The sequence below is a fragment of the Zootoca vivipara genome, chromosome 1, assembly GCF_963506605.1.
Source record: "Zootoca vivipara chromosome 1, rZooViv1.1, whole genome shotgun sequence".
In the NCBI taxonomy this organism is placed as follows: Eukaryota; Metazoa; Chordata; class Lepidosauria; order Squamata; family Lacertidae; genus Zootoca; species Zootoca vivipara.
The window spans coordinates 14,642,763-14,663,279 of NC_083276.1; the positions used below are offsets into that span (position 1 = coordinate 14,642,763).

A 20,517-nucleotide genomic window follows, 5' to 3' on the forward strand; every position below is an offset into this window, starting at 1 on the left:
GAGACAGGAAGCTGGCAAACTGCACATTGTACCTTGCTGCACTGTAAATAGAAAGCCAAGATGAAATAATTCCATTCTGAAACATGCTGCTCAGCTGACAGCTTGTTAATCAAGTCTCATCCCGATGCAAAACATCTCGTCCGAGCTATGAATCCTCCGGGGAGGCGAAAAAGGCAGCTCCTTTCTTAAAATATGTATGGGGTGATTAAAAATAAGCCTTGATTTGTCGCAGGGAAAAGCACTCGTACCTGTCGTTTGATGGAGACCAATTCCATATCCAGTTGCCTCAGCAAGGTGGTAGCAGCTGTGGCGTTGGCGGAGACGGCCTCCACATCTTCTTGAGAAAGGAACATTCCCTTGGGAGGTTTCCTCTTGGCTCTGTTCTTAGCTGCCTGGGTACTGTGCTTCTCCTTCTTCACCTGAGGAACGGTTTCCACTGGGGGAACCTGCAAAGTAGAAATCTGCCATACGTTAAGCCGGGATAATTCACTTCAAACTACTGTACATCCACACATACATACAACTGTTTAAGAGGCCTACAAACCTGTAATTTGTCTGATTGTGGTGGCTGATCCTTGCAAGGAGTGAAGCTGCCACATTACAGTACTGCTAGGGCTGGGCAATATCTGGTTTTCAACTTTGTTATATACCACCATCGCGGAATAAAAAAAGAAAGGTAAAGGACCCCTGGCAGTTAAGTCCAGTCGCAGACGACTCTGGGGTTGCGGCGCTCATCTCGCTTTCAGGCCGAGGGAGCCGGCGTTGTGCCAGAAGCAGCGCATGGAAACGCCATTTACCTTTCCGCCGGAGCGGTACCTATTTATGTACTTGCAATTTTTGGCGTGCTTTCGAATTGCTAGGTTGGCATCAGCATCGCGGGGATTCAAACCGCCAACCTTCTGATCGGCAAGCCCAAGAGGCTCAGTGGTTTAGACCACAGTGCCACCCACGTCCCACAACGTCTGAAATAAGGATGGAGCTATGTGGAGGCATTGGCTGGCTTTGCAGTTTTCCCTCACATTGTGATTTTCACACACATCGTGATTTGCTTCTCTCCATATGAACCGACCCAAACCCCATCCTCTGAGGCCCTTTCTTTGTGTGCCTCCTCCATGGGAGGTCCGAAGGGTGGCGATACGGAAACGGGTCTTCTCTGGGGTGGCTCCCCATTTGTGGAATGCTCTCCCCAGGGAAGTTCGCCTGGCACCTTCACTGCATACATTTAGGCACCAGGCAAAAACATTCCTCTTCCACAAGGCCGGTTAACATCTGATATCCTTAAATGTGTTGTGGGAGGGAGGATTGTTGGACTTTATTATGTGTTTTTTATATTGTATTTTTATGCCCTGAAGTTATAGACTGGCTGGATGCAGAGGAGTGGTAAGAAGAACCCCCCGGGGAAGAAGACTCAGAGCCAGGGGACTGGCAGTGGGACGACAATGTGTGGTCAGAAGGAGAAGACTGGGAGGTGGAGGTGTCAAAAGTTGAAGAGGTAACAGGGTTTGGTGAGCAGGAAGAGGCTATGGCAGAGAGCTTATGTATGGACAATCTTGCCTTGCAAATTGTTTGGGATTAGCAGACCAGCCCCCAGCATGGTGGGGAAAATGTTGACTCCCTGGGAGGAACCACTATCATAGCTCTACTGCAGCCACCACGAAGGCTGACATGGCTCTTACGGGTGACAAAGTTAACCATGCTTGCATTGCATCTGTCAAAACGAGGCTGGCATCATTAACACTAACATGTAGATATGCTACTGCATCCCGTATTTTCCAGGAAGATGTTGTATTTGCATTATTTAGGGAAGGGTGGAACAGTTGGTCTCTAAGGTGCTACTGGAAGGGATTTTTTTATTTTGTTTAGACTCCGGCAGACCAACACGGCTACCTACCTGTAAAGGGAATTAGAATGGACAATACGACCCGAACAATGGAAGATTGCTTTGGAATCTAGACAGAATGTTTCTTTTGATTTAAAACTGAGACAGATTCAGCAAAATTGGGGGTTTCAGGTAAGCTAGACTCAATAACATCTCTACAAGAAGGTGCTGTCAAGCAGCTAAGATGTAGGCTGGAAGTGCAATGCAGGAAATGCCTCATTGAGGCATATAATGTGAGCCAGTGCAGCAAAATATTTGTTTTGCGCTGTATTAATCCTATATTGGCAAAATCCTTCATATTTGTGGGTGTTTGTGTACTTTTAAATTATTCCCCTGTAGTATGGGGGACTAACAACAGGACAACAAAAATGGAATCTGCAAGTCCTTATGGTGACTGAGTGACTTAAGCCTGGAAGAATAAATATCTATTATGTAATGATCTGAAGACCTTAATGCCCTTGGACATTTGGATGGCATATATTGATCTGTATGTGTAAATTAAGATGGATGCATAGATGCTGAGTGTTATTGTGAATGTGAATAGATGATTTGGGTTTTGTTCGGTTCTTGTTGTTTGGTTCTACCCCCTCCACCCCCCTTGTGTGCATTTTCTCTCTATTTTTTCTTTTGTTAATAAATTTGCAATTTAAAAAGGATATGCATTATATTTTACAGTTGCAAGCAAGGTAAGTGGGTAATAACAAGTTATGAGACTACTTTACAGGGGTTGAGTTGTGGAATTTATTGCTGGGACAAAGCTGTGATTAACTTGACATGATTTCCTAGCATGTATTCATTGGGGACAGGCATCCCCAAACTTCGGCCCTCCAGATGTTTTGGACTACAATTCCCATCTTCCCCGACCACTGGTCCTGTTAGCTAGGGATCATGGGAGTTGTAGGCCAAAACATCTGGAGGGCCGCAGTTTGGGGGTGCCCGATTTGGGATGTATCATGTATTACCTGTTATCATGCATTGATCACATTGATAGCATTCATTACAGTGGTACCTCGGGTTACAAACGCTTCAGGTTACAAACGCTTCAGGTTACAGACTCCGCTAACCCAGAAATATTACCTCGGGTTAAGAACTTTACTTCAGGATGAGAACAGAAATCGAGCGGCGGCAGTGGGAGGCCCCATTAGCTAAAGGGGTACCTCAGGTTAAGAACAGTTTCAGGTTAAGAACAGACCTCCGGAACGAATTAAGTTCTTAACCAGAGGTACCACTGTACGTATTATGAACTGTAATTTATACAACTGTTTAATTCTTTGCTACTATATGGGTGTTACGTTATGCATTTATCCAAGGCTTGTATCCAAGGTAGTGCTTAGTCAGTTCTTCTGGTAGTGTCAGGGGATCTGCTTCCCCTCCTTCCCTCACCGACAGGAGCCAGCAAATCACACTAGCAAGTTGGAGTTCACGCTTTATTAGCAAAACCAGGATCTACACAAGGAGTGTCAGGCCTAATGAGCACAGCAACTCATCTCTGGCAGGTCTTGTCCCCATGAAATATAAAACACACATGCTGTTGTTGTTGTTTAGTCGTTTAGTCGTGTCCGACTCTTCGTGATCCCATGGACCAGAGCACGCCAGACACGTCTGTCTTCCACTGCCTCCCGCAGTTTGGTCACTCATGTTCGTAGCTTCATGAACACTGTCCAACCATCTCGTCCTCTGTCGTCCCCTTCTCCTTGTGCCCTCAATCTTTCCCAACATCAGGGTCTTTTCCAGGGAGTCTTCTCTTCTCATGAGGTGGCCAAAGTATTGGAGCCTCAGCTTCAGGATCTGTCCTTCCAGTGAGCACTCAGGGCTGATTTCCTTCAGAATGGATAGGTTTGATCTTCTTGCAGTCCAAGGGACTCTCAACACACACACACACACACAATTTGTTTTATTTTATATTTCATGGGGCAAGACTTGCCAGAGATGAGTTGCTGTGCTCATTAGGCCTGACACTCCTTGTGTAGATCCTGGCTTTGCTAATAAAGCACCTATATTTTGCTATATATATATATTCTCTCCACCATTGTTTTATTTTATATTTGAGCCTTGAATGCTGAGATTGCCTGGGCTGAGTCTCTGCTTTGCTGGAAGCTGCCTTGTGAGGGTTCAGCTCCAAAGGTATTTGTAAAATAGGTTGCTACTGGTTTTCACCAGCTGGAGGGAAAGTACCCTGCCCCGGCTCCCCTCATCACTTTCCAAGTGTGTCACTCAAATCTACGCAATGATTTCCACGCCACTCTTTCCAAAGCTAGGCCACCAATATGTCACTTTAATTCTGTGCCAGAAATAAAAGAAGACCTTGCTTGTTGAGTGGGTGGGAGAGAGGGAGAGAGAGAGAAGAGTAAAGTTTAAGTTTGAGATGTAATTTCCTGTGTGTCAGCCAGAGGGGAAGAAGCAGAAACTAATTTAAGACAAAACATGAGGGGTCAGATGATTGCAGACTAATCCTTAAAGCTCATTCATTTTTATATGCAGTACCATGAAGCACTGAGATAAAGATTTTTGCATGGGTATGGAATCTGCCCTGCAAACGAAAATAAAAGGTCTTTTGGGGACAAGGTAGGCAACAGAAAGAATGCGTTTTCAAAATATAAATCTGGGATATTGTTTTGCGTTTCAAAGCACTTGGATTTGCCTGCAGCTCCAGTACAAATTCCTCTCTCTAAAAACACATTTTAGTTTTGCCTCTCTCCTGGTTTCTTGCGGATAAGGAAGTATACACAGCAGAATGTGAAAGGGTCTTCTAAAATATTTGTCCTACAACTGCTACTTCTTCCTTTCCTTATTTGAAGACTGCTAGGTATGAAGTAGTCGTGCTGCTCTCTCCTTGTCTGAGGGAATAAAGCTCCCCTGAGCAGGCAACACACCTTGTTCTAAGGATGGGCTGCAGCAAAGGGGTGGAGTGTCATGTCTCATCTCCAGGTAATCTTGGGAGAGCTGCTGCCAGTCAGTGTAGACAATACTGAGCTAGATGCTCCAATGGTCTGACTGCGCACCAGGCAGCTAAGCTCCTATGATGGCTGCCTGCCTCCTCGGATAGGGAAGGAGGCTCTGTAGACCAAGCATCCCCAAACTCGGCCCTCCAGCTGTTTTGGGACTACAACTCCCATCATCCCTAGCTAACAGGACCAGTGGTCAGGGATGATGGGAGTTGTAGTCCCAAAACAGCTGGAGGGCTGAGTTTGGGGGAGCCTACTGTAGACTGTGATCTGCATTAGCTAGAGCTGAGTGAACAGCTATCACAGAGGTCAACAGTCACATGCACCAGAATAACAGCACATTAGATTTTACGTGTTTCTGTTATCTCGTGGTTCAAACCAGGAGCATCCCATAGCTTCGTTTACTTCTCTGCCTCTGTTCCCCCCTTCCTCCCCGCTCCTCTTTTTCCTGCTTAGTCATAACTATGTTTTCACCACAATGTGCAGCAATTGTTCCCTCTAGTCACCGCTCGCTTGCAAGCCCGAGATTGGAACCAGTTTTTAATCTTGATTTTCAATCTCTGCTTTGAAAGCAAACTTTGGCTAGCTTTGAACGATGGTTATGCTAGCCTGGGCACCACGACCCAAGTTTCGTGATCACTAACAAGGAAAGGAAGGGGGCGTTAGTGTGTGGGGGTCATTCAGAGATATGCTGGCAGAGAAGCAATTGGAGGGGGGAGGCCTCTGCAGTTTATGTGCCTCTGGATCGCAGCCCCCCTCCCTCACAGTTGTTCGCCAGCTATTAATTATTCCTTTGTTCCGGCAGGCTTTTGTTCATGTGCAGGGAGCTAATGTTCTTATGCTTGGTTTCTACTGCTGATCTTGTCTCCTTGGCTGATTGTTTCATATTGATGAGGGTTTTTTTTTTGTTTAATGAAATGGTCAGTTTTAAATGCAGGCAACCCTGAGCAGTGCCTTTGCACCAGGAGGGCAGCATACAGCTGCTTCAACAAATTAATAAAAATAAAATAATTGGTCCCTCCCTCCCCCAAAACACCATGATGGAGGAGCACCCCCTACAATGTACATTCAAAGTTGAAAAATACTTTTCCACACAGATAACCATGGGCACAGATTATTCACTTCTGAACTAGAGACAGAAAACAAGGCCCCGTAAATATTCTGTTGGGAGCCACCCAGAGCGGCTGGGGCAACCGAGTCAGATGCGTGGCATATAAATAATAATGTTGTTGTTGTTGTTGTTGTTGTGATGTTTGCAATTATGTAAATAACTGCCCTGTTGTTTGTTAGCTGCCTCGAGCATGGTTTTAACCAGGCATCCCCAAACTGCAGCCCTCCAGATGTTTTGGCCTGCAACTCCCATGATCCCTAGCTAACAGGATCAGTGGTCGGAGAAGATGGGAACTGTAGTCCAAAACATCTGGAGGGCCGAAGTTTGGGGGTGCCTGGTTTTAACCATGCAAAGGCGGCCTACAAATCACATGATGGTGACGATTATTTGTGTTCGGGGAGAAGGCAGTTTCTGTTCCTTTGCTTCCACACATTCCAGCGCAATTGGGACACTGTGACCACATCCATCTCCACAAGCCCTCTCTATGCGCCAGGGGGCACGAGGGAACAGAGATAGGCCACAACAAATAATGGCTGGCAAGCGCAAGCCAACATCTGTGGGCAGTGGCGCCATCAAGCAGAGACACCACCACTGACACATTTTAGGGCAAGCTCTTTGGATAACGCGGTGCAGGATAACGCGGTGCAGGTAATGTGTGTGTGGTGTGTGGTGTTTGTGTGTGTGTGGAACCTTTTCCCACCAAGGCCCACATTCCCCCTTAGGTGACCTCCCAGGGGCCACATGCCACAGATGGGCAGGGCCAGAGGCAAAAGTGGGTGGGGCGGTGGTTCTAATTTTGGTATAGTAGGCCACAACCTAGCCACGCAAACGTCAGGAGGTTTCCACACCCCAACCGTTACACTTTTCCATTCTCCATGCAGGCAAGCAAATGCATTACAGTGGTACCGCACCTCGCAAGATGAATGCCTCGCACAACGAAAAACTCGCAAGATGAGAGAGTTTTGCATTGCGCAAGGGACTCGCAAGACGACGAGGTTTTCTATGGCCGCCGCTTCGTCTTGCGAAGCGCGGCTATAGAATGTAGGCGGCAAAGGAAGATCAGCTGTCAGCGCGGGAAGCTGACAGCTGATCTTCCTTTGCCTTCTTCCCGCGCTACAGGTGGTTTCCCGGGGCTTGCCAGGGGGGATGGAGCCGAAGCGCGGCGCTGCGAGGGCTGCCCCCGCCTGTCTTCCCCGAGCCAAGGGGAAGACAGGAGGCAGCAGCCCCACTTTCTCCCGCTCGCCTTGGCGGTGGTGGTGCTGAGGCGGCCGATCCGGGCCGACCGGAGGGCGAGCAGAGCCCGCGGGGGGCGAGCAGGAGAAAGCGTGCTGCGGTGGCGCTGAGAGGGCCGGTCCAGTCCAACCCCCTGCCAGAAACACCATCAAAGCATTCCTGACAGGTGGCTGTCAAGCCTCCGCTTAAAGACCTCCAAAGAAGGAGACTCCACCACACTCCTTGGTAGCAAATTCCACTGCCAAACAGCTCTTACTGTCAGGGAGTTCTTCCCTAATGTTTAGGTGGAATCTTCTTTCTTGTACCTTGAATCCATTGCTCCGTGTCCGCTTCTCTGGAGCAGCAGAAAACAACCTTTCTCCCTCCTCTATATGACATCCTTTTATATATTTGAACATGGCTATCATATCACCCCTTAACCTTCTCTTCTCCAGGCTAAACATACCCAGCTCCCTAAGCCGTTCCTCATAAGGCATCGTAACCAGGCCTTTGACCATCGTTTCCAGGCCTTCCTTCCAGTCTGAAGGACAGATCTCTTATAGCTAACTTTCCAGGGACTGCATGCCAGGGGTGGGTGGGTGGCATCAGAGGCAAAGGTGGGCAGATCAATAGGTACCACTGTTACCTGAAAAATAAATGCACCAGCCTTGTCAAAGTGAGGGGTTTTATGCCTCCCATCACATGATTTAGGCAAGCAAGAGGCACCGTCATAGTTCAAGGACACAGTCCAGCCAGGCTAAAGCAGTTGGGAATGGCACAGAACAGAGCCAGTGTGCAATGTGTCCTGGGAAGGATTCCAAGGGCCGGATAGAAACCTCTGGAGGGTCATAATCTGCCCACAGGTTTGCGATTCCCTGTCCCTGGCCTCCTAGATTATTGAGCTGCAGGGACTCGTAATGAGGGATAATTGCATTGGTTCTACCTGGGTTAACCGCCAAGGTGACCACCTTGCATAGAGCAAAGATGGAAGTTGTCAGTCAGAACTGGCAGCACAGAGTTAATCAGCCTGCGTATCTGTGGTCCCTCGGCTGATGCAATCCAAAATTATCCTGCGAGATTAATCTGTGAGAGGACATACATCTCTCCGCATTCTCCCTTCACTTGTCATATTTTTCTGGAAATGACATGCTCAGGTTTCTCCTCTCCCTCCTCCCCTCCCTCCCTATTTAATTAAAAACTGGATGAACTCTGAGTACGCCGCTTTATCATTTGGTTAAATGGTATTAAAAATTAATATGAGAGTGGAAGAAATTATATAAGGGTCCACCGCACAATGTTCGTGTCACAATTGGTTTTCTTAAAGCTTGTTAACAAAAAGAAATCTCTGCCCCTTTCCCCCCGTTGCTTGTGTATTCCTTTAATCCTTTGATCGGCAAATCCCATTGTTCCTTCTTTTTTTAAAGATAAAATAAAGCCCCTGCTTCATCCTTCAGATGTTCTGTGGAGCAGTGAAAAATAATAATAATTTATTTCTTCTGCTACTGTAAACAGAAGCTTAGGCTGAATCATGCTCTTATCCGGCCCTTGGGAGTCTCTTCAAGCCAAGCATTTGTACACCCTCCTCAAGTGCTTTTGCCTGACTAGAATCTGCCCTGGAAGACAACAATACAGTGGTGCCTCGCAAGACAAATTAAATTCGTTCCACCGGTCAATTCGTTTTACGAAAAATTCGTCTTGCAAAGCACCGTTTTCCATAGGAACCCATTGAAATTTAATTAATGCGTTCCTATGGGCTCCGGGGGACTGGCGGCGGGGGCTCGGGGAAGCCAGGGGGCAGCAGCGCTCAGGTGGCTGATCCCGGGCCGGCCCAAGGGAGAGCGCAACGCACGGGGGCAAGCAAGAGAAAGTGTGCGGCGGCTGCGGCGCTGATCCGGGCTGGCCCGAGGGCGAGCGCCACACACTTTCTCCCACTTCCCAGGCCGGGCCGAGGGCGAGCACTGGGCCAGCAGGTCTCTGCCAAACAGGTCAAAACAGTAGTGGAGGGGGCAATTTGAAGGTGGGGGGGGGGGTCTGCGGAGGAGAGAGACGCCAGAGAAAAGGCAGATTCCCTCCTGCTACAAACAAGAACAGAGGAGGAAAACTCTGGTCCTAAACCTCCACTGCCTTGCGGGATATCTTCGAGAGAAGAAAAGGCTATGGAGTATTTATTTATTATTTATACTCCGCCCATCTGGCTGGGTTTCCCCAGCCACTCTGGGTGGCTTCCAACAAAATATTAAAATACAACAATCTATTAAACATTAAAAGTTTCCCTAAACAGGGCTGCCTTCAGATGTCCTCTAAAAATCTGGTAGTTGTTTTTCTCTTTGACCTCTGATGGGAGGGCGTTCCACGGGGTGGGTGCCACTATCAAGAAGGCCCTCTGCCTGGTTCCCTGTAACTTGGCTTTTTGCAACGAGGGAACCGCCAGAAGGCCCTCGGCGCTGGACCTCAGTGTCCGGGCAGAACGATGGGGTGGAGACGCTCCTTCAGGTATACTGGACTGAGGCCGTCTCAGCCAGGCCTAGGGGGGGGGTGTTGTCATCTGGGCAGCCCAGGACCTCCATATACACTGCCCAGGCTTGCACCCCAGGGAGGCTACTCCAGTGCTGCTAACACAGCAGCTTGACTTCACCCCTGGAGGCGTACTCCATTGCCTCTCAAGACAGGTGCCAACGACTATGGCAATAGAGAGAGCGCAGCCATTGTGACTAGTAGCACTCTCATTGTACCCCACCCCACAATGCACCGCAGCTGCTGGGCAGTGACAGAGGCACCAAGAACAGTGTCTGCTGACAAGCACCTGGTTTCCCTTCTCAGACCCGAAGAATGCACACCCGTACGCAATGCACACACAAGCTTATGTATTCTTCACAGGCAATGTGTCCTTGTGCCTGCAGAGCGACTGGATGTGCCTTGGCAGTTCTGGAGGGGCGAGGTGAGTACAAGGGAGGGAACGGCGGCAGAGATCAGCTCTACTACAGTGTGATAAACAAGGGTGTGTAATCCAACGCACACTGCTTGGCTGCAAAGGGGACCTGAACTCAAACATGGCAACCATCTGTTTCCTTTTGGAAAGCACAGCAGACACAAATTAACTTTGACTTTCAGCATGCATGGCTACATCCACTGTTCTTGGCTTTGCAGCAGGGAGCCAGTGGCAAAAAAAAAGGCTTTGGGGGATGAGGGTGAGGCACAGCCAAAGCCAACATTTGTTATAAGCAAAACCTGTCAAAGGGATTTCAAAAATTATACATCGATCCTAAAACATCCATCCAAAACAGAGACAATTGTGGCCTTGCTGGTGCCAGAAAACAATGCCAATTAATAAAATAAAATAAAAGCGAGAGTGGAATATTTTTATTGGTCTTGCAAACCACACCCATCTGCTTTTACGTAAGTCATACCATTGGTGCATTGAGGCCAGCATTGCCTGCACTGACTAGCAGCAGTTCTCCAGGGTTTTTAGGAGAGAAAAAGTCCTACAAGGTCAGATTGGCAAGTGAAATTAGCCTGCTTTCAAATGTTGGTTCAAGGAAAAAATAGGTATTTTTAGAAAGGAGAATTCCCTTGATGCAAAGATCCAGGTTTGGGACAAGTTGTCTTTGGTGAGAGAACCCCAGCAAAGATTTAAGATAACAAAACATGCAGAAAAGTAAAGCATTGAAAATATAGGCTGTCAGACCTTTAAAATATGCCCTTATGAGATCTAAAATTTGCCCCTTCCCCAGCATAGAAGAAAGACCGTACCTTTGGTAAGTTTAAAATTGTTTACTTACAAACTCTCCAAAGGTCAGATTCATACAGCATTCAGAAAAATTGCACAGGCAGCAAAACCTGATTCGTTACAGTGGGGAAAGTTCCTAAATTATTGGTACAGGAACTCAGGAGAGGCACGTTAGAGCCATGCAGCTAAGTTTAGCCAGCTTAGCCTCTTCATACACTGAGCTTCTCAGATAGACAGGAAGAACAATGGCTTGATTACCTAGTCTCTTCCAAAGAGAGCTAAGCTTAGCAGGTCAGCTTACTCTATGGCAGGCGTCCCCAAACTTCGGCCCTCCAGATGTTTTGGACTATAATTCCCATCTTCCCTGACCACTCTGGTCCTGTTAGCTAGGGATCATGGGAGTTGTAGGCCAAAACATCTGGAGGGCCGCAGTTTGGGGATACCTGCTCTATGGTCTTAAACTCCTTCCTATGTTCATTAGACTTAAGCAAGTTGGTTATATGAGGCTGGTTATCCCACAATTCGTTTATGTCTTCTGGACCTCTGCTTTGGGGGTCAGGTTGTTCCTGACCCTTGTCTGAAAGATTTGGATTACGGATGCGAATATTGTGAAGGGGTAGGGTGGAAAGAGCTTGTTCAAAGACCTGTGACGGCACTTGCGGTGCTGGCATCAAAGAGCTGCTCATCACCTCAGAAACACAACACACACCTAAAGCTTCCTGGATTGGGGATTTAGCAGGCAGCCAATTTTAACAGAATTTAAACTGCATTAAATTTGTGCTTAATTATCACTCAATGTCACAGTCAACTCCCAAAGTGGGAGCTCCCTCCAGCAGCACTTCATTAGGTGTTATTGGATAAATTCATCCATCTGTCACTTAAGAATTAAAAAAAGAAAGAAATGATTGCAAAAATTATGAAAGGGGTTCTGTCGAAAAGGAACACAAGGGCACGGGAAACATACGTGCTTCCAGAATTCAGCATTTGAAAGACAGTCCAAGCAACGGTCTGCTGATTTATGCATTACATTGTATTTATCGTTGACATTTCCTCCAAGGAGCTCCAGAAGTGAAAACAGTTCTCCCAACCCACTTTCCTCTTCACAACACTCGTGAGCGGGGGGTCTGTTATACTGAGAATTGGTTCAAGGTCACCCAGCAAGTTGCACGACAAAGTGGGGATTTAAGCCTGGGTCTAACCCCAGGGCCAAGTCTGGCAAAGGAAGTTAGGCCATTTATTTGTCTAGCTTAGTACTGCTGACATAGATCAGATACAGCTCCCCGATGTTTTAGTGTCTTTCCCAACCATGTGCCATGGACGCAGAGGAGTGGTGGGAACCCCCAAGGGAAAAAGGCTGAGAGCCTGGGGATTCGTGGTGGGATGACGATGAGTGGTCTGAAGGAGAAGACTGGGGAGGAGGAGGTGTTGTAAGCTGAAGAGGCAACAGGATTTAATGAGCTGGGAGAGTCTGTGGCAGAGTGCAGTCCAGACTAAGAGCCTGAAGCAGAGGCTGGAAAGGAGTGGGGCAAAGAGGCAGAGATGAGTCTGGCTGGTGAAGAAGCCAGGGTGGCTTCCCCTCCTGTTGAGATGAGCTTCCTCACCCCACACGACACGAAGAAGCTTCCTCATCCCTGCACCATGCCACACTGGCACATTGCTTCACGACCCAGAGCAATGCATATTATGCAAAAAATGTGGTTGCCCCCTTTGTCCTTCAGCTGCTTGCATGCTGCTCCCAGTAACGTGTGCAAGCTTTCACTCACACAGGTATGATGACTCGCATGGCTATGTCCCTTGCAAGCCCCCCCCCCCGCACCCCTAACAGAACAGTGTGTCTAGCATGGGTTGCAACCACTGCAAGGCGCTCTCAGTGGTGGCCCTCAGATTTTAGAACTCCCTCCCTGGGGAAATACAACAGTTCCTTTCATTGCTGGGCTTCAGGTGCCAGCTAAGGGCTTATTTATTCAACTAGCCTTTGGGGAACCTAGTTGCCCAAGGATGTAATCTTTGTGCATGTTCAACTGTAGTTTTGGAAGGTTGAGTTTTTAAGACATTAATCATGTTGTGAATCAGTTTGTGTTGATGGGTTTTAATTATACTGCATGCTGCTCTGGGCTGCCAATTGGGTGGAAGATTGGTTTTTAAAAAATAAATCATAACAAACAAACAATATGGTGGAAATTGGATAATCTACCAGCAGCTGCACCAGATTACAGGAAGTACATCATCCATGCTGTTACTGTCTCAACAGTGAAGAAGTGCTTAATCTGCCCTACTACAAACTAAGGAACTGTTCTTTAAGCATGGAGACTTCTAGTAGAAGGTTGAGGATTGTTTCCTTGACACTGGATTTGTCTGGTTGCTTACTTCCACCATGGGGTAATTATTATCAATTGCACCATGGAGGAATCCAATGGCCCATGTGTTGCGACCACACACCAAGACAAAACTCTGCATGGAGCCTACTATTAGACATGGTCAGCAAATTTTTGTTCATGGTGCAAGAAAAATAGTTCAAATGCAACCAGAACAACAGTGGGTTGGCAAAGGATTGCCTCTAATATTCATCTTTACAGACACTAGTCTTAATAACTTAGTAGTCACGCTGGCCTCTCAAAGCCATTACGAGGTTGAGATAAAAGCAAGAATGTCAGTGGTGGACACCGACCACTGCCTGCTCCAATGCAACCCCGATTTACAAATGTCTCTAGTCCTCATGAAAAGCAAATGAAATTTGAAAACAGGGTGAGAAGGTGCTGATCGAAAGAAGACAATAAAGATGGCATCCAGATTAAAGCAATGATGCCAAGTTGCAGAGCTTCCTCTGAACAGTAGATTAGTTTGCCAAACGCACTCCTAACGTACAATTTAGCTATGGGCTTCCAGCTGATGATTCAATTCCCATCGTCTTCAATGCTGAATGTATTGTTGACAGACACCTTTGGCACTAATCAAGATAGCAGCCACGTACGATGTGGCACTCTCGGAGTTTGTAGAATGATGTTTGCCCCCAAGACGTTAAGGGATGTGTCACAATTTGGTTTTGCATCCAGCCCTGCTCCAGTTTGAGCAAATAAGATGATAGTTTTGTGCCATTCGGTTGCCAAGAAAAGTGATGCTTTACTGGGCCAAGGAAGCATTTTTTTAAACAGCTGTCTTAGGCTGCTGTGCTACCATTTAAAGAGAAGGAATATATAATCTCCCCTCTTCCAAACTCCTCCAGGGGATTTTGGTATTAAAACATTGTTATTCACTCAGATGTTTTAAAAAATTATACTTAATGCAGCTCGGCGAAAAGGTGAACTGGACGCTTGCCCATCACATTGCTGTTGTCTATTCTTTTGCAGCTTTAACGCAATTGCTTATTCTACATAATCCTGAGTCTGATTTAACCACAAAAGTGACTTAATAGCACAATAGTACAAAAGTATGACGTTCCAAGTGTGACAAATTCCTGCGATAAGCAGTGATAAAGGAGTTCAGAAGCTCAAAGCGCTTCTTAAAATTTAGCATCACCAACACTCCCTGACAAGACAGCTTTATATGTGGCAAGGCCGTGCACGTAGGTGGTCTATCAAACATTTATAGCCCACCAACCACAAAAGGGAGGTCCACAAGGGGCGTGAGAATCTTCCTGTTTTTGCTGTGTGTCTGCCTGGTGGCGAGGAGTAAGAAATAGGGAGTCCAGTGGCTGGCAGGCTGTATTTAGCTGGCTAAACCAAGATGGGCCAGCCCGATTCATTGAGGAAAGCATCCCTTCCCATGAATCTCCCAACTCGCAAGCTAGAATCCTGAAAGTTGTAACTGGACACAGATGTTCTAACATGGTTCGGGCTCAAGTTTCAGACTGCAGTTCTAGCTGCTACGTGTCCTTGATTATGCACATGACAACACAGATGGTATGTATGGCATGGGGGAAGGCCAGTGCTTTTTTCGGGGGGGGGGGTTTGCAGGGGGACGCATACCCCTAAACATTTTGTGAATCTAACGGGAGAACAAAAAAATTTAAATGTTCAGTTTCTTCTCTAGCACGGTGGATCATCAGTTCCGTTGCTACACCCGATGGCGGCCTCATTTCCTGTCATGGTGTTTCCCGAGTTTCTGACAGAAGCTAGCGTTTAATGTGTGAAGTAGGAGTTGGAATCTAGCATGGTGATTGGTCAGTTCCGTTGCTACCCCAAATGGCGGCCTCATTTCCTTCCCCAGTGTCTCCTGAATTTCTGATGGATGCGAGCGTTTAATGTGTGAAGCAGTGTGGAATATGGATGTGTGGCAGTATTTCAATAGGAGTAGGAAGACGTTAGTGCACACAGCCTCATGCCAATGTGGAAGTAACTGTGAGCTATCAGCTGTGTAATATGAGGTAATACATGTTATTTGTACTTTTGTCCTTTTGCTGTATTTATTTTTCCCAATTTGAACTATAAAATGTTGATTTTCTTGAGTAAAAATGAGAGTACCCCTAAACGTTTCTTTTTAAAGATAAAAGCACTGGGGAAGGCTTTCTTCACCTCTCTTATCACACTAGAAGTCGTGGACATCCTAGTGAAGCTGAATATTGGAAGATTAAGAACAGATAAAATAAAGGGCTTTTCTCGATTGGGGGCGGGGGGGGGAGCTGTGAAACTCCCAGACGTTCCTGAACTACAAATACCATCAGCCACAGCAAACGTGACCAACAGCCAAGGATGTTGGGAATTGCAGTTCAGCAACATCTGAAGGGCTAAAGGTTCCCCATACATGACTTGGGATAGAGAGGTGAGTAGAGTTAATAAAAAATGACCCCAACAGCAAGCAAACAGTTGAGGCTAAAAGAATCAGGAAGGCACAAACTTCTAGAACAGACTTGTAACTAACCTGTGTTTTTATATTACCTCCCACACAAGCTAAAGCAGTTAGAACTGAATCCTTACTTTAAAAACAACAACACCTAGATGAAGAAAGCACAAATAAAACTACCTAGCATTGTTTTTAGCAACTCCACAGGCTATTTCCCCCCTCCCTACCTTAAATGTACTAAAGTAGGGAAAATACCTCTTTTTTGTTCTCCTTGTTTTGTTCAACCTCAATATCGATAGGGTTAGTTCCATTTGCTTCTTCTATTTCATCCTCGCTAGAAAACAAAAGAGGAAGAAAATGCCACATTATTTTTCAGTAAACACCAGAAAAGATCACTTTAAAGAAAAGAAGGTGTGCAGGTTCTAATACAACAAAATAGAATCGAAAAGAGAACGCAAGAATCTTATAATGAACATCCAGAGGAGATGCTCAAACTAAGGAAACAACCACGCTATCACAAAACCTAAGTATTAATGTGACCTGTATTTAGAGAGACAGGTCATACTTATATTTTAAGAGACCATCTCACAAGAACTACCGAAGTAGATACAGGCTTTTTGTGTGTGCGAGCTACCAATCCATTACATCTTAGAAGCCACTTCACTGAAAGGTCTACAGCACTTGTGATTACTTATACCTGACACCAAGTTTCCATACCTTAAAAGCAAGTACAGTAGCTGCTTTTAAACTATCTGTTTCCTTTTATTTATTTTAAATCATTGTATATTATGGTTTGGGGTTACAGTGGTACCTCTACTTACGAGTAACTCTACTTACGAATGTTTCTACTTACGAATGGAGTTCCGTCCGCCATCTTGGATGCTGTTTAGATAGGATTTTTTCTACTTACGGATTTTTAGATAGGGTTGCTTCTACTTACAAATTTTTCTCCCAATGCATTCCTATGGGATTCGACTTACAATTTTTTTCGACTTACAAATGTACGTTCGGAACGCATTAAATTAGTAAGTAGAGGTACCACTGTATTTGCTTTGTAAGCTGCCATGTTTCATATTACAGTGGTACCTCGCAAGACGAATGCCCTGCAAGACAAATTTTTCGCAAAACGAATACGTCTTGCGATCTGATGGTGACTCGCAAGACGCATTCGTTTTGCGAAAAATTTGTCTTGCGAACCGCGGTTTCCCATAGGAATGCATTGAAATTTAATTAATGCGTTGCTATGGGCAAAAAAAGAAATTTCAATGCATTCCTATGGGAAACCACAATTCGCAAGACAAATTTTTTGCAAAATGAATTGACTCGCGGAACGCATTAAATTTGTCTTGCAAGGCACCACTGTATGTCTTTTCGGAAGGGGAGCGGTAAATACATTAAAAATAACCCTGAACCCTTTGGTTTCTTCTTTTAAAAAGTCATGGGTCATAGCCACCATTGCTGCTCCACTAGTACAGCACACTTCTGCTTGAACAACAGAATCTTTCCCACCTCTCCCCATCAGCCCTCTTCCAAAATCAGCCCAAGAGGGGATCCAATTGCATGAATGGAACTCTGTGTGTGCACATTTTAGCCCAAGCCAAGATGGAGCAAACCAACTGGCAGAGGGATCCTATGCACAAGAACATGAAAACAGCCTGCTGGATCAAGCCAATGGCCCATTTCGTTCAGCATCCTGTTCTCACAAGAGCAACAAGTCTCCCCTCCTGCGATTTCCAGCAACTGGTATTCAGAAGCATTGCTTCCTTCAACTGTGGGGGCAGAGCATAGACATCGGATGCCTGTGAGTTCCAGTGTTATGAGACAGCAAGAGAAACCGTTCTCTATCCACTTCCTCCATGCCATGCGCTGAGCCTCTTGGGCTTGCCGATCAGAAGGTCGGCAGTTCGAATCCCCGTGACAGGGTGAGCTCCCGTTGCTTTGTCCCAGCTCCTGCCAACCTAGCAGTTCGAAAGCATGCCAGTGCAAGTAGATGAATAGGTACCGCTGCGGCGGGAAGGTAAATGGCATTTCCGTGTGCTCTGGCTTCCGTCACGGTGTTCCGTTGCGCCAGAAGCAGTTTAGTCATGCTGGCCACATGACCCGGAAAACTGTCTGTGGACGAACACCGGCTCCCTCGGCCTGAAAGCGAGATGAGCGCCGCAACCCCAGAGTCACCTTTGACTGGACTTACCTGTCCAGGGGTCCTTTACCTTTAACCATGCCATGCGTTATTTTACAAACTTCTATCATGTTTCCTGCCTTTTCCTCTAAACTAAGAAGTCTGAAACACTGCAACTTTTCTTTGTAAGGGAGTTGCTCCATTTCCCTGATCATTTTGGTAGCCCTTTTCCAAATCTTTTCCAACTCTGCAATATCCTTTTCCAGGTGCGGAGACCAGAACTGTACACAATACTCCAGTTCCACTATAGATTTGCTCAACAGCATTATGATACCAGCAGTTTTATTTTCAATTCTTTTCCTGATTATTCCCACCATGGAAATGGCCTTTTCCAGAAGCAATTCCCACTGAGTTCAATGGGCCTTACTCCCAGGTAAGTGAATATAGGGTTGCAGCCCAAACGGGGCTGCACACGGATTTTCTTGTTTGCTAAATCATACAGTATCTTTCTTTCCTTTTTTTGAAAAAAAGGAAGGAAGGACGGAACCACAGGTGACAGATTTTTCCCTGCAAGGCACAGAACAGCATATGCTCTGCAATCTGTGTACGTGTTTGTTTTAATTCCTGGCTGGGTGAAAACGCCGTTCTTGTCAACAACAAAAGAATAAACAAGGGACATCAAACTGGAACAATATTGACTGTCACGGAACAGCCAGCATAAGGGTGTTGGGGGAAATGAGTCAATCCATCTTTTTATTTGTATGCCGCCTTTCCTAAAGTTAAAACCATGCTCAAGGTGACTTGCAACATGTGAGAAATTACATGCCTACAAACATAACAGAAGTAGTCATAAGCAATAAACAAAACATAAAAGGTACACAGTCAAATCAAACTATTTCCACACAAATCCTAAGATCCAAAATAAAGATGATATAAAATTAACAGCAACAACAGCAACACACCTCCGCAACAAAACACATTAAACCAGGGGTCAGCAACCTTTTTCAGCCATGGGCCGGTCCACCGTCGCTCAGACCATGTGGTGGGCCGGACTATTTTTTTCGGGGGGGGGGGGGGATGAATTCCTATGCACCACAAATAACCCAGATGAACATTTTAAATAAAAGCACACATTCTACTCATGTAAAAACACTAAGCAGGCCCCACAAATAACCCAGGGATGCATTCTAAATAAAAGGACACATTCTACTCATGTAAAAACGCACTGATTCCCGGACTGTCCATGGGCTGGATTGAGAAGGCGGTTGGGCCGCATCCGGCTCACGGGCCTAAGGTTGCCTACTCCAGTGTTTCTCAACCTTTTTTGGGCCATGGCACACTTGTTCTGTGAAAAAAATCACGAGGCACACTACCATTAAAAAAGTTTAAAAAATTAACTATGTGCCGCCCTATATTATAATTATGACTGTAAGAAACACTTGCCAAATATTGCTTTCCGGCGGGTTAGTGCTGTGTATTGGCGGCCGCCAGGCTCGTTTGCACTGAGCTTTGGGAAAGAGGAGGAGAAATATTGCTTTCCGGCGGGTCAGCGCTGTTTATTGGCGGCCGCCAGGCACGTGACAATGCAAATCGCCCTTCTCGTCGCGGCACGTCGCGGCACACCAGCCAGCATCTCGCGGCACACTAGTGTGCCGCGGAACAGTGGTTGAGAAACGCTGGCCTACTCCTGCCTTAAACAATACTAGGGCCCAAGGGTCTGTCCAGCAGCTTTTGTAGCTGGAGTCAGTCCAGGCCCTGCCCTCCCAGGCCAGGTGGGGAAAGGAATGTTAAGATCTTGCAAGCACTCACAGCCCTAAGTGATTCCTTTAGATCTTTAACCAATCCCAATGTGGCTAATAATGACTTTAAGTAAACCCTCCCCAGTTAATGTATATAAAAAAACAGATCACTATATTGTATAGTATTAGCCAAGTATTTCAAAGTCATCTGTCACCACTATCTACAATACCAGCCATGCAGGCAAATATTTTATATTCTGGGATATATGGGTGATAGATAACATTAGCCATACTCAAGAGTAGACCCATTGAAATAATGAACTTGTATCTATTGATTTCAATTTGCCTTATCATCCTCTGAAAGTACCCCACACTGGGTGGGGGATAAATAATAATAAAATTATAATTATCATCATCATCATCAGTGATAAGTTGTCAAACAGGGCCTGCAGACTCAGTGGATTCCACAACCTCGGCCCTCCAGATGTTTTTGGCCTACAACTCCCATGATCCCTTGCTAGCAGGACCAATGGTCAGGGATGATGGGAATTGTAGTCTCAAAACATCTGGAGGACCGAGGTTGAGGAAGCCTGGGCTAGACAATACTGGGTTAGATCAGGCATAGGGAATCCGTAGTCCTCCATGTGTTGCTGGACTGCAGTTCCATATCACCTCTGACCACTGACTATGTTGGGCTGGGGATGTTGGAAGCTGTTGGAGCTGGAGTCCCCTGCTTGGCAGGGGGTTGAACTGGATGGCCCTTGCGGTCTATTCCAACTCTATGATTCTATATGGAGGGACATCTCCCTGGGCTTCTTGGACGAATAGCCCAACCCGGCACAGAGTAGCTTCCCATGGGTCCAACCACTGCTTTAATATGCAAGCTATATCATAGCAAATTACTTTGAAAGAGAGAGATTAATATGCACTGTTTATAAAGTGCCTCAACTGCTAGGCACTGCACAGTTAATTATTTTGAAATAAACAAACCCTGCCTGCAGGCTTG

At 46.2% G+C, this 20,517-nt stretch overlaps 1 protein-coding gene across 3 annotated transcripts in view; it reads right to left on the bottom strand.

Moving 5' to 3' along the window:
• The window catches only part of RCOR1 (REST corepressor 1), a 143,684-nt gene that overhangs the window by 18,036 nt on the left and 105,131 nt on the right, over positions 1–20,517 (bottom strand). For 2 of the 3 annotated variants that reach the window (XM_035105615.2, XM_035105598.2), the window contains exons 7-8: positions 15,909–15,987; positions 249–461 (exon numbers count right to left, since the gene is read on the bottom strand). In XM_035105615.2, the coding sequence (XP_034961506.1) occupies positions 249–461; positions 15,909–15,987 (292 nt within the window). The remainder of the gene's footprint in view (positions 1–248; positions 462–15,908; positions 15,988–20,517) is intronic. The other variant, XM_035105605.2, reaches the window with a different exon arrangement.